Source organism: Cynara cardunculus, assembly GCF_001531365.2.
Source record: "Cynara cardunculus var. scolymus isolate 2C chromosome LG 2, CcrdV1, whole genome shotgun sequence".
Classification (NCBI taxonomy): domain Eukaryota; kingdom Viridiplantae; phylum Streptophyta; class Magnoliopsida; order Asterales; family Asteraceae; genus Cynara; species Cynara cardunculus.
Genome location: NC_037529.1, coordinates 41,098,938 through 41,110,324, shown reverse-complemented (window position 1 = coordinate 41,110,324; position 11,387 = coordinate 41,098,938). Strand labels below are relative to the sequence as shown.

The following is an 11,387-nucleotide window of genomic DNA, read 5'->3' as shown; positions in this document are numbered from 1 at the left end:
AGATTCTATAACTGATCAATTTTTTTAATGGCAGATATTCTAAAGGAGATGAGAACTCAGATTGCTGAGCTGGAAAAGAGCATTGTGAACTATAAAGAGAAATACATAAATATGTATACTAAGAATTATGCTAATCAGGAATATATCAAAGTTTTAAAGAAAGATCATAAAAACGAATGTGAAAGAATCGAGAAGGAATTTTAGTATAAGATTGAAAAGCTTGAGAAAAATCTGAGYTYGGTCTGGAAAAACTATGATGATGATTTGAAAACTTGGAGTAAGTCTAATAAAGATTTGTTCAATAAACTCCAAAAAGTTCAAAATGAATTAAATGCTGAGAGAAACTCTTTTGGGAGAAAAAATACAGAGACTAAGGATTTAACTGAGAAGTTTCATAAATCTGAAAGTGATCTGATTGAGCTAAGAAAGCTTTTGAATTTAGAGAAAGAAAAGGTTTTGAAAGCGGAGAAGGATTTGAATGCTGAAAGGAAAGATACGGAGAAAGAAAAGAAGAGGATTATTGAGATTGAGAAAAGATTTTGTAYTGAACGTGAATCTTATGAARATAAGATTAATTCTCTYGAGCTGAATGCTAAATTTCTTTTAAATCAAATTTCAGATTTTGAACAACTTATCATCTTGGAACGATCCAAGTTTGATAAAGAGAAGAAAGAGTATGAAGAAGAATGTCAAAGAAAGAAATTGGAATTGTCAGACAGCATTGTTCAGAAAAAGAAAGAATTAGATGAGGAGAAGAGAGTGTTTGTTCTTGAAAAGAAAAATACTGTCAAGAAAAATGTTGCAATTGCCAAAGAGCTTACAGAGAAAAATAAATGGCTTGACATTGCTTCAGAAAATGAGCAGGGAAGTTCAGATGAAGAAAGAAAGGAAAGTATTTGAAAGGTTAAAGAAGGAATTAGAAGGTAAGTTTTTGGATACTTCAAAGAAATTGTCTGATCTAAAGATAGACCTTGAAATTGAATTGAACATGAGAACTGAACTGAAAAAGAAATATGATTTAGTTGCTGCTGAAAGAGACCAGCTTTTACAAAACGTCAAAGACTTTTCGTGTGCTAAAAGCCCAACTGGTTCTCAATCACAATGTAAAACAAACTTTTATGATTGTTCCGAATCGAACAGTTATTCAAGTAGTCCTAAATCTACTGTTTCTAAGAACTATTCTCGTTCTAATCAATATTATCAAGGGTATGTCATTGGATCACCCAATTATTCTTCAAAGGTTAAAAACATTTGGGTCAATAAGTCTGAATTTGTTTTATCTCAGAACTCTGTTGTTACTAACAATCTTCCTTGCTTTGTGAGATCCACTTCTGATTTGATTCATCTTAGCAAGAGAAGAATCATGTGCTMYATATGTAAATCAACAGATTTTGTGAATAAGAAGATCTATAACAGATGGAGTACAAACAACAGATATCAGACTAATTCGAATGGTAAGAACAGGTATGATTATAATTACTGGTACGGTTCATATTTTATTCCTGATCATCCTGTTATTAGTGCTGAAAAGAAAATATCTTATAGAAATAAATGGTTTGGAAATTTCAACATACCCCACCAGATACTAACAAAATAGGACCCAAGTTTATTTGGGTACCAAAATCTACTTAATCTGGTTTTGCAGGTGTGTCAATTTTGTGCTGATCAGAATATCATTTCAGTGATACACCATTGCAGGGGGAGTTGTAATTTATTCCAAACGAGGCTTCTGAACATTTCAGTTCAGGACTCATGCTTTACCGAGTGTGGTTTCTAAACACTCAGTTTAGAACTCGTACTTAAAATGTTTCAATTTTTTTTATTCTTTTGAGCTTAACTGATTCATTACTTAAATCTGTTTTCTAGGGGGAGTCTCTAGAAATTTTCAATAAATGTTTTTGGAAAATGATTTTTTTGGTAACGAGTACATTTTTCTGAACAGGTATTTCCTGAGATTTTACTTGTATAATTTCTCGTCGTACATAACTCCAATACCTGTTTTAGCTATTCTTCAAACTGTTATTATCACGTCTCTTATAAGATAATCATTTTCGGTGATAATACACTCGTTTGTATTCAAATATTGTTTTTTGATATTTTTTTTCTTTGACTGATATACATTCATTTTTTTATCAGAATCTGTAAACTCATTCTTACAGATCTTCAATCATTTCTCTCATACATATCGAATAATCTAATCATTGTCGCATCATTCGTTCGTTAATTGTGCATAAAGCCAAATTGCTTGTTCAATTTTTTATCTAATCATTGTGCTTTAAAGAAATAATATTTTGATCAACCATTGTGATCATCTAAGCATAAAATGTAACTTTATGAGGGACTGAGTGCTTATCAGAAATACCTCAATGGAATGTCAGAACCGACAAACCTACCCATGAGGACAACCATATCTGAGTAAGCTTTAAATCAAAAAGGGTTTGTGTGCTGAGATTAAAATGAAAATGAGAGGGGTAGTTGTTGTAAGCCAAAAGAATTGATGAGCTCTGTGTCAAGATTAAAAGAATACGAAAATCTTGTTCCAAATTTCTAAAGTCCGGGCATACCACATCATCTATTAGTTCTCAATTCTTTCGAGACTAATATTGAAAAAGGCAAAGCCCAGGCCAATTCTTGTCACAACTCCACCAGCTACTCATGTATCTCTCAACAGATAAGTGTTTCAATAACACTTGAGGCACGCAACTTATCATCTATCAATTTCTCATTCGGAGAAAGTTGATATTGAATCAGAAGGATATATGYCCCCCCCCCCTTCAAGTCTTTTTGATCACATATTGAGTCTGATAAATTTGTTTAGTTCACACGGTTTATCTTTTTGAGTCTAAACAGAAGCATATGTTGCTTTATCTTTCTACACTACACAGATTTAGCATTTTATATGTTAATTTGCCAAAACATTCATAGATATGCTATTTTTTAGCTATCAATGATTGAATGGAGGACCTGGTGAGATGAGCATCAAAAAGTCTCATATATACAGTACATCTGTTGCACTGAGTATATCTATTATACTCACAGGCCAATCTTTTTATAAGATTGAAAACAATTTCATTCGTTAAAGTTGGATGTTACTTTCTCATTTCCTTAATCTGAAAAGATTAAACAAGTGGATTTGCAAAGATCTACTTACAGTTTCTTGAATTGACGGCTTACGCGGAAAATTTCATTCATCTTATGTATGATGGAATGATTCTCATTTCATCATAAGGGGGAGTATGTAATAATGAATGAAATATTCATTTCCGAACATTTTAAAGGGAATCTGATGCAAAGATCAAGGGGGAGTAACTTCAAGTTTGGCAAAAGACTCAAAAGAAGTGCGATTGGAGATAATTACAGAAAGATTATTCATGTGCTACAACGACTGAGAGATGTTGAATGTGAAGATCATCTTTACAACAGTCACTGAAGATTAATTCTGAATATTCTTTGAAGATCAAATCTTGTACATTGTTTCTGATGATTACTGTTCTACATTGTCAAAAAAGAAGATCATTGTTGTTCTACATTCAAGGGGGAGAATGCTAGAAGATCTTTCTCAACAGTTGTTTGCTTGAAGATTTCATGTGGAAGAATTCTTTTGAAGATGACATAATATGCTTAAAGTTTTAAAGTTCAAACAGGACTTAAAGCGCAGAATTTCTTTCAAGTCTGAATACAAAGGGGGAGAATGTTAGGACTGAAAATCAGTATTAAATTGTATTCGTCTTGAAAGTTAAATATTGTCTATAATTGTAAAAGTCATCGTGTTTGACTTTTCTTAGATAGGTTTGACTTTGATTATGTTTAGTAGTTTGGCCCTATAAATAGGGTGATGTCTTTGTAAATTTAGGAAAGAAGTAGCTCATTTGTAAAATCATATTACTTAAAGAAGGTTTGACCAAGTATTGATTGTTGACTTTCTCTCTCAAATATCATCTTGTGTTCTTGAATGATATATCTTAGATCTGCCATTGTTATGAAGATGTATAGAAGATTGATCTTAAAGGGGACTATCTTATATATATATAGCTTCCCTAGTCTCTAGAGTAGGTCAACTCTTCATTGTAATTATCAACTAGTTATTGAGAGCGCCACTAAGGCAAAACCAATATTTCGTATTCCACATTTTGAATCAATAGAAGTCGACTGATTTGTTATTTAGATTGTGTAATTATTATCTCATTGTTTCTTATAAGTTATAATCATCTGGGCAAACAACAGTATCAAATAAACTTTTTATAATATAATTATTAAAAAAAATTCAAAAATACAAACTTAAATTTATCTTAATAAAATATATATAACCAATAATAACCACACATTTTAATTGTTTTGTACTTCATCTTGAATTGTTTTGAAATGATCGAAATTATATAAATTGGTAAGTTAGTTAAGCTATATAGTTTAATAAGTTAACTATATTTGAAATTAAAAATTATATTTATTTCCAAAACATAGATAAACATTTTAAGTATAAAATAATGAAAGTAGTTGTTAATTGATTATTTATTTTTCATTAAGAAAAGTTTATATTTATATTTCGAAAACATACTTAATAATTATATTAATTTTTTTATTTGATACACATTTTCGACGGAAATCTATGAGAAATCCCAAGAAAATCCGTCGAAAATTCCAAACCGTTAGTTGATATCCCATAAAAATTCCATCTAAAATGCCCTGCAAAAATCCATCGAAAATTCCATAAAAAATATTCATCAAAAATCCCATGAAAAATAATCCGTCGCAAATCCATAAAACAAAATCCATCAAAAATTCCATGAAAACATTTCCGTCGAAAATCCCATGAAACTAATTTCATCCAAAATTCGTCGAAGATTACTTCTATCGAAAACACGTCGAAGATATCCTTCAAAATAGTTGTCGAAAATCTTGGAATCTTCATGCGTTTTTTCAACGGATTATTTTTGTCATAAATTTCGTTGAAAATCTCTTGGAAACACATTTTCGACCAAAATTTTCTTGACGAGAATTATCGTTGAAAGTCAACATTTTTGACGGAATTGTCCGTCTTAAAAGTTCCTCTGTTTTGTAGTAATTAAATGAAGTATCTAAAAATAATACGTTTTCTTATTAATAAATATCAATAAATTTCAACTTTTATCTTACATAAATAAGAAAGAAAAAGAAAACCATACATTTTAAAACCAATTTAAAATAGAAGATGTTTTTTGGATTAAGAGAGACAAATTTTCATAGAATAAATTGCCTAAAAATATTCAATAGTCAATTCATTTTAAGCTAACCACAAAACTTTTTTAAACGTAAAATTTAGAAAATAACATAACATATTTTTAGTGTCTTTTTAGTTAAATCATCATTAACTAATTACATAAAAAGGTAAAAGATGTAAAAGGTAGGAAAGAAAAAAAAAATTAGAAAAAGACAAACCACGGGACTAAAATCGTAATTTACTGTAGAATTCAATAAACCAAAAACTAAAATTCCTTCTAACTTAACTAATTTTATTGCCTAGTGTTATTGGGAACCAAAAGTGAAACAAAATGCCAATCAAAATAATCAAAATTGTAATTAGTTTAAAATAATGACCAAATTTCAACAGAAGAAAAAAGAACGAAAAGATCTCATTTTTACAAATATATTGTTTAAAAATATATCATTTATAATGAAAAATTAGGTAGTTTTGTGATTTAAATAATCTCCTTTAAGGGGTTTTAATTGATTTCCTTTCTCTTTTCTTCCACATTTAAAAGGAAACTTCTCATTATTATTTTTTCGGTTCCTTTCATTTCTCTCCTAAAAAATTCCGCACACATAAAATTTTTGTTTTACTTTCCCTCTTTTTCCCTCTCCTTCCTTTTTTTCAAAAAAAAAAAGGTTTAAAAAACACGTAACTAAGGTGGCGTTTGTTTTTTAAGAGGTGCTGAAGTCTGAAGTCTGAATTCACTTCTGATTTTTAAGAGGTGGTGCTGAAGTCTGAAATCTGAATCAGTCAGACTGTTTGTTTTTGTAAACTGGCAAACGTCTGAAGTCTGAAATCTGAATCAATAGTTTGCTTTTGTGATTTCTGATTTCACTTCTGTTTATGTTCCCAAGATTCCTTTAATTCTTCCTTCTCCTCCACATCAAGTCTTCCATCCTCAATCTCCACCCTCATCCCACCACTCCTTCTCTAAAATCCAATGCCCAAATCCACCTCTAAAATTGAAGCAAATCTCCATCATGATGAAAACTATAGGGACGAAAATACCTTGATTCACGAGGATAAAGGTGCACAACTACTGGTTTGTACATGAACGAAAACACACAGTGGCGAAAACCCACAGAGAAGAAAACCCTCTTGATTTGGATCTGATTTGGGTCGATTTGAAGCCACCAGAGGCGATGGAGGGTGAAGTCGATCGATTGAGACGGTAAGAAGGGTGAAGTCGATCGATTGAGAGGGTGAAGTCGATCGAATGATGAAGTAGAAATCGGTTCTCTGAATAGTTTTTAGGATTAAGAGGAAAATAAGTGGCTAGGTTATCACTTAATTTTTAAGAGGAAAATAAGTGATAAGTGGCTCTGAAAGAAAAAGAAAAACAAACAGTCTGAATTACCTTATGTCTGACCGAATCAGACATAGGTGATAAAATAAGAGCTTTTTTCAAAAAACAAACACCACCTAAATTTCAATATGGTTTATGACCGGCAATCCCTAAACCTATTCACACAATCCCACCCTAAAAGGGTCATGTACAAGTTAAATAAGTAATAGACACAACACACAAGGGTCTCTAGGTGGCAGGGTTAAGAAGCCCAATCCATAGAATTTCTCTCAATATTTTTTGGCGTCAAACTTGAACTTCGCCTACTGGTTGCCATATGTGAAGAAGCCTAATTCAAATCAGAACCCATAAATAAGTAATAGGAGGCCAACACCCTTTATTTTTCCTCTAATTTTGATTTAGGAAAACGTTGTCAATAAGAAATTAAATAAACAAACAATATTATTATTTTTGGAACAACCAACGTGTATTAAAAACCAAAATGATGAATAATGATTTCTATAACAACATTATACAGTTTCTTCAAGCAAGCAACAGTGAGAAAATAGACAAGTTATGGACCTTCGCCTCTTCTTAGTCATGGCGTTCGGCTTCAGCTTCTCCGGTGGTTATCATAGGACGATTGCGGGTTCTCATTATCCAGCATCCGGATATCCTCTATCATCCTAACCACTTGATCAATTTTCGGTCTCGTTTCTGGGCTTTTCCCAACACATGCCATGGCTATCTGAAGCATTTGCACCATCTCTTCTTCTACATTCTGGTACTTTATCAGTTCCACATCGAACACCTCGGCCGTCCACTCTTCTCTCACCACGGACTGGACCCACCTTGGGAGGTCCACCACTTCATCTTGGCCGGACGATGCTGACTGGACAGGTGCTTTCCCAGTCAGCATTTCGAGTAGGATAACACCGAAGCTGTAGATGTCTGATTTTTGAGTAGCTTTTTTGGTTTCTACAACTTCGGGTGCATGGTAACCAGAGGTTCGTGGTGGGAGAGTAGGGATACCCATAAGAGGAGTTAACCCGAAATCGGTGATGCAGCCATGGTTGTCTTGGTTGAGCAAGATATTGGAGGCTTTGATGTTTCCATGAGTTAGTTTTCCAGAATGAATATGAGAAATCCCTTTTGCTGTTCCAAGGCCAACTCTTAATCTGGTTTCCCAATCTAGTGTTCTTGCTGAACCCCTGTTACCTGTATCACAAAATTCCCACGGCTTTCATAAACTTGAAAAGATTTTCACCAAGTGATGATATAATCTGAACTTGTTTGAAAGAGAAATGGATGACATACCATGTAATAGAGAGGACAAGCTGGTGGATGCAGCACAATCATAAATCAGTAACTTTTCATCCTTAGAATAGTAATAGGCAAGAAGAGGAACCACATTTGGATGCTTTGCAACACTCCCAATAATCTCCATTTGTTGTTCAAATCCTCTTTTCCCCACCACCACTTCTTTCAGCCTTTTTACCACCATCAATGTTCCTTCTCCTAAAACTGCTTTATAAGTTGTACCATAACCCCCCTTTCCCAGAACCTCAGCAGAGGCTCTGAGTAAGTCTTCAAGATCAAACTTATGAGCTGACCCATCAAAGAAAACCAATTTGTTCCTCCCAGACTCTTGCACACCACTGCTAAACTCCTCTCTAGGCTGCTCAATTCTCCCAAGACCAAAGGCAGCTTTCCCTTTACTCCCACTTGCTTCACCTTCTTTCTTCTTTGCACACCACACCACTAGTGTCAGAAGCATAAGCAATAGCATAGAAGAAGAAACCACAGAAATGGCAACCACAGCACCTTTGCTCAGTTTCTTATTGTCTTTTAGTTGAGTGGGCAGCTTTTGGGCCGGAGGAACGCGTGTTTGTGGTGGTGGTAAAACTAGATCTGTTGACGGAGAAGGTGAGAATGATGGAGATGGAGTTTGAGAAAGAGCAGGCGCGGGTGATGGTGAAGGCGAAGGCGAAGGCGAAGGCGAAGGCGAGAGACATTTGTTAAGGGGTGGTCCACACAACCCAGAGTTCCCTCCAAAAGATGAAGCAGGGAACTTATTTAAAGATGTTGGGATTGAACCGTTTAGTCGATTGTTACTGACATTAAAATGCTTAAGACCCGAGAGCTGGAGATCAGGGACCGATCCAGTGAGGGAGTTTCTCTGGAGGTTTAGTGTATTGAGGTTGGTCAAATTCTGGATTGAGGTAGGAATGTTTCCTGTGAAAGAATTGGAGGAAAGATCAAGTGTTACAAGTTGGGAAGAAAAAGAGGAAGGTATTTCCCCAAAAAAGTAATTTTTGTTGAGATATATATTGGTTAGAGAAGGGAGGGAAAGAATATCAAATGGGAGGCTGCCATTAAGGAAATTAGAATGAAGGCTAAGAATAGTAAGTGCATCCAGGTTCCCTAGAGTGTTGGCTGGAATAGGGCCATAGAGTCCAATCCCGGGCAGGCGAAGTGTAGTTACGCGTTTGCCATTGCAACTCACACCGGCCCAAGACTTGCAAACGGAAGTCTTGTTTCTCCAGTTGAGTTTTCGACCTTGTGGCACAGCAGCAGCAAAGTTCAGAAGGGCAATTTTGTCGGAGTTGAGATCAGCGATAGTTAGTGGCAGGACTAGAAGAAAGAAAAATAGCGAAGATTGGACCTCAGCCGAGTGTAGCTTCATCGCGCACATTAGTGAATGTCTACTCTTGTGGAGTCCTGATAGAGCCATAAATAGTGCACCAGTTTAAGGATATCTTCTCTATTAATGATAGAAGCAGATAAGGTAAATGTAACAGAAAGAAGTTAGAATGAAACCAAAAATTGCAACTGATCAAGGAAGTTGGCCTTATTAATGGAGACTAATTCATAACAACGTAACAAAGTGCTAAGAAACTAGAGTCCAAGTGGCATTTTTTGGAGGCATAAAGTCAACCTTTTCTCTCATGTCACAGCAGGTATACATTGATGGAAAAAAAGAGAAACCAGCTGTGAGTACTTTCTATAAACAATTAGATGATATATTATTCATAGTTTCTAAAATTCCTCCAGCATCCTGTTACCTGTTCCTTAATTTTCCATTTGTCGACGAAGATTTTTAGGGTGCGTTTGGTATGTAGACTACATGGGACAGGACGGGACAAAAAAAATAGTCCCATGTTTGGCATGCCATGGACAAAAAAAACATGGGACAAGGTGGGACTATTTTTAATTTTAGTTGGACAAATCTTGATTTTTTTTGTTCCACCAAAAAAGGTGGAACAACATGGGACTAAAGTTAAAATGACAATATTTTGATTGATTTGTTGTAATTTTACAATTATTATATGATATAAAATAATATTGAACAACATTTAGGGGTAATATGGTCATTTTAATAGTTTTGTCCCGTCCTGTCCTAGTCGTACCAAACATAGGACAGACAATTAATCATGTCCCGTCCTGTCCCATCCAGTCTGCGTACCAAACACTACCTTAATTCTTAAATTCATAACACCATAAACTAATTACAATAATCATACAAGCAGTTATATTCATGACAAATTTAATGAAATATTGGAACGTAATCAATACTTTTAAAATGTAATGATGACAATAGTTTCAAACATTAAACAATGCAATTTTTATAGTAAGGTAATTTTAACTTGAAAAGGATGTAACACCATTAACATGACACAGTGAATGAATTTTTTTGCAATTTCTGAAAGAACCACTAAGAACGGTTTTGACCTAAGTAGGGAAGAAGGTTCCAACATATACATAGCAGAATTGATCTAAGTCGCCAATGTGGAACTTCAATCAGTCGCTTCAAAAGAAGATAGACGAGCAAATATGGCTCAATTGTGGATCTTGCCTCTGGTATCATGTTAGAATAATTAGGAAAAACAAACCCACCTTGAGGTGGAGAAAGGAGGTTCCAAGAGGCAAGAGGAGAGACTTTTAACAACAGAAATGCATAAACTCCATGGCTTTGTGAAGCTAAAATTATGCGGCAGCTATAAATATTCAAACATTAGAGATAAAAATAATCAAGTATACCATGAACTCTGCATATATGTTTTCTGTAAGATATGAGGACGAGAGAGCAGTGTTCAGTCTTCGGTGAACGACAGTTATTAGAACTCTCCGGTGAAGAAAACTGCTTAACAGAGTCAGATTTGGATAACTAGATTTCGCTTTTCTCATACATACTCTTTACACGCATAAGAAGCGTCAATGCAAAGGTATTTTTCGCTACCTTTCGGAGAATATGATTTATGCAGAAGAAAATGAAGAAGAAGAAGAAGAAATTTTAAATCTCAAGGATGTTGAAAGAAAATGGCGGTTGAGAGGTTCTTCGTGAAGTAAACGGAAGGTTACTGACCGTATCTAAGAACAAGAACACAGATCTCGAGATCAATGGCTTCTTTCTCTCTCTCTCTTCTTTCTCTCTCACACACAAATTGTGTGTTTTTTTGATATCTCTCTCTCTCTCTCTCTCTATGTAGAGAATAACGAAGGGAGCAGAAGCAACTGCTCCGTTGACGATGATGGATGCAGGGTACGGAGGAAAGAGAGCAAATATTATGGGAAGAGTGGCTGGGCGAACTCATTTTATACCTGATATTAATTATTAAAAAATTAAAAACAAAAATATATTTTATTTAAAAAAGAGAGAGAATTTTGGTGTTGGTCCTTGAACTATGTCATTTTTAGCAAAACTCAATCTCTCAACTTTAGTTATTATAAATTTGTCTTTAGTGTATACAAAATCATCTGGTTTTGCTCCTGCTTACAAACTCTCGTTATCCTTTTTTTTAAATCAAATGAGGGATATTTTCATTATTTTCTCTTTTTTAAATAGATAACGCTAGCGTATCCTATCTTTGCTGA

General features: G+C 34.2%; 1 protein-coding gene across 1 annotated transcript; it reads right to left on the bottom strand.

Moving 5' to 3' along the window:
* Positions 1-7,055: 7,055 nt before the first annotated feature.
* LOC112507527 (probable inactive receptor kinase At5g58300) lies at positions 7,056-10,762 on the bottom strand. The gene is made up of 3 exons (XM_025112159.1): positions 10,554-10,762; positions 7,830-9,233; positions 7,056-7,730 (listed from the first exon to the last, which is right to left on the bottom strand). The coding sequence occupies exons 2-3, from the start codon at positions 9,205-9,207 to the stop codon at positions 7,126-7,128; spliced, it is 1,983 nt and encodes a 660-aa protein (XP_024967927.1). The 5' UTR covers positions 9,208-9,233; positions 10,554-10,762; the 3' UTR covers positions 7,056-7,125.
* Positions 10,763-11,387: the final 625 nt, after the last annotated feature.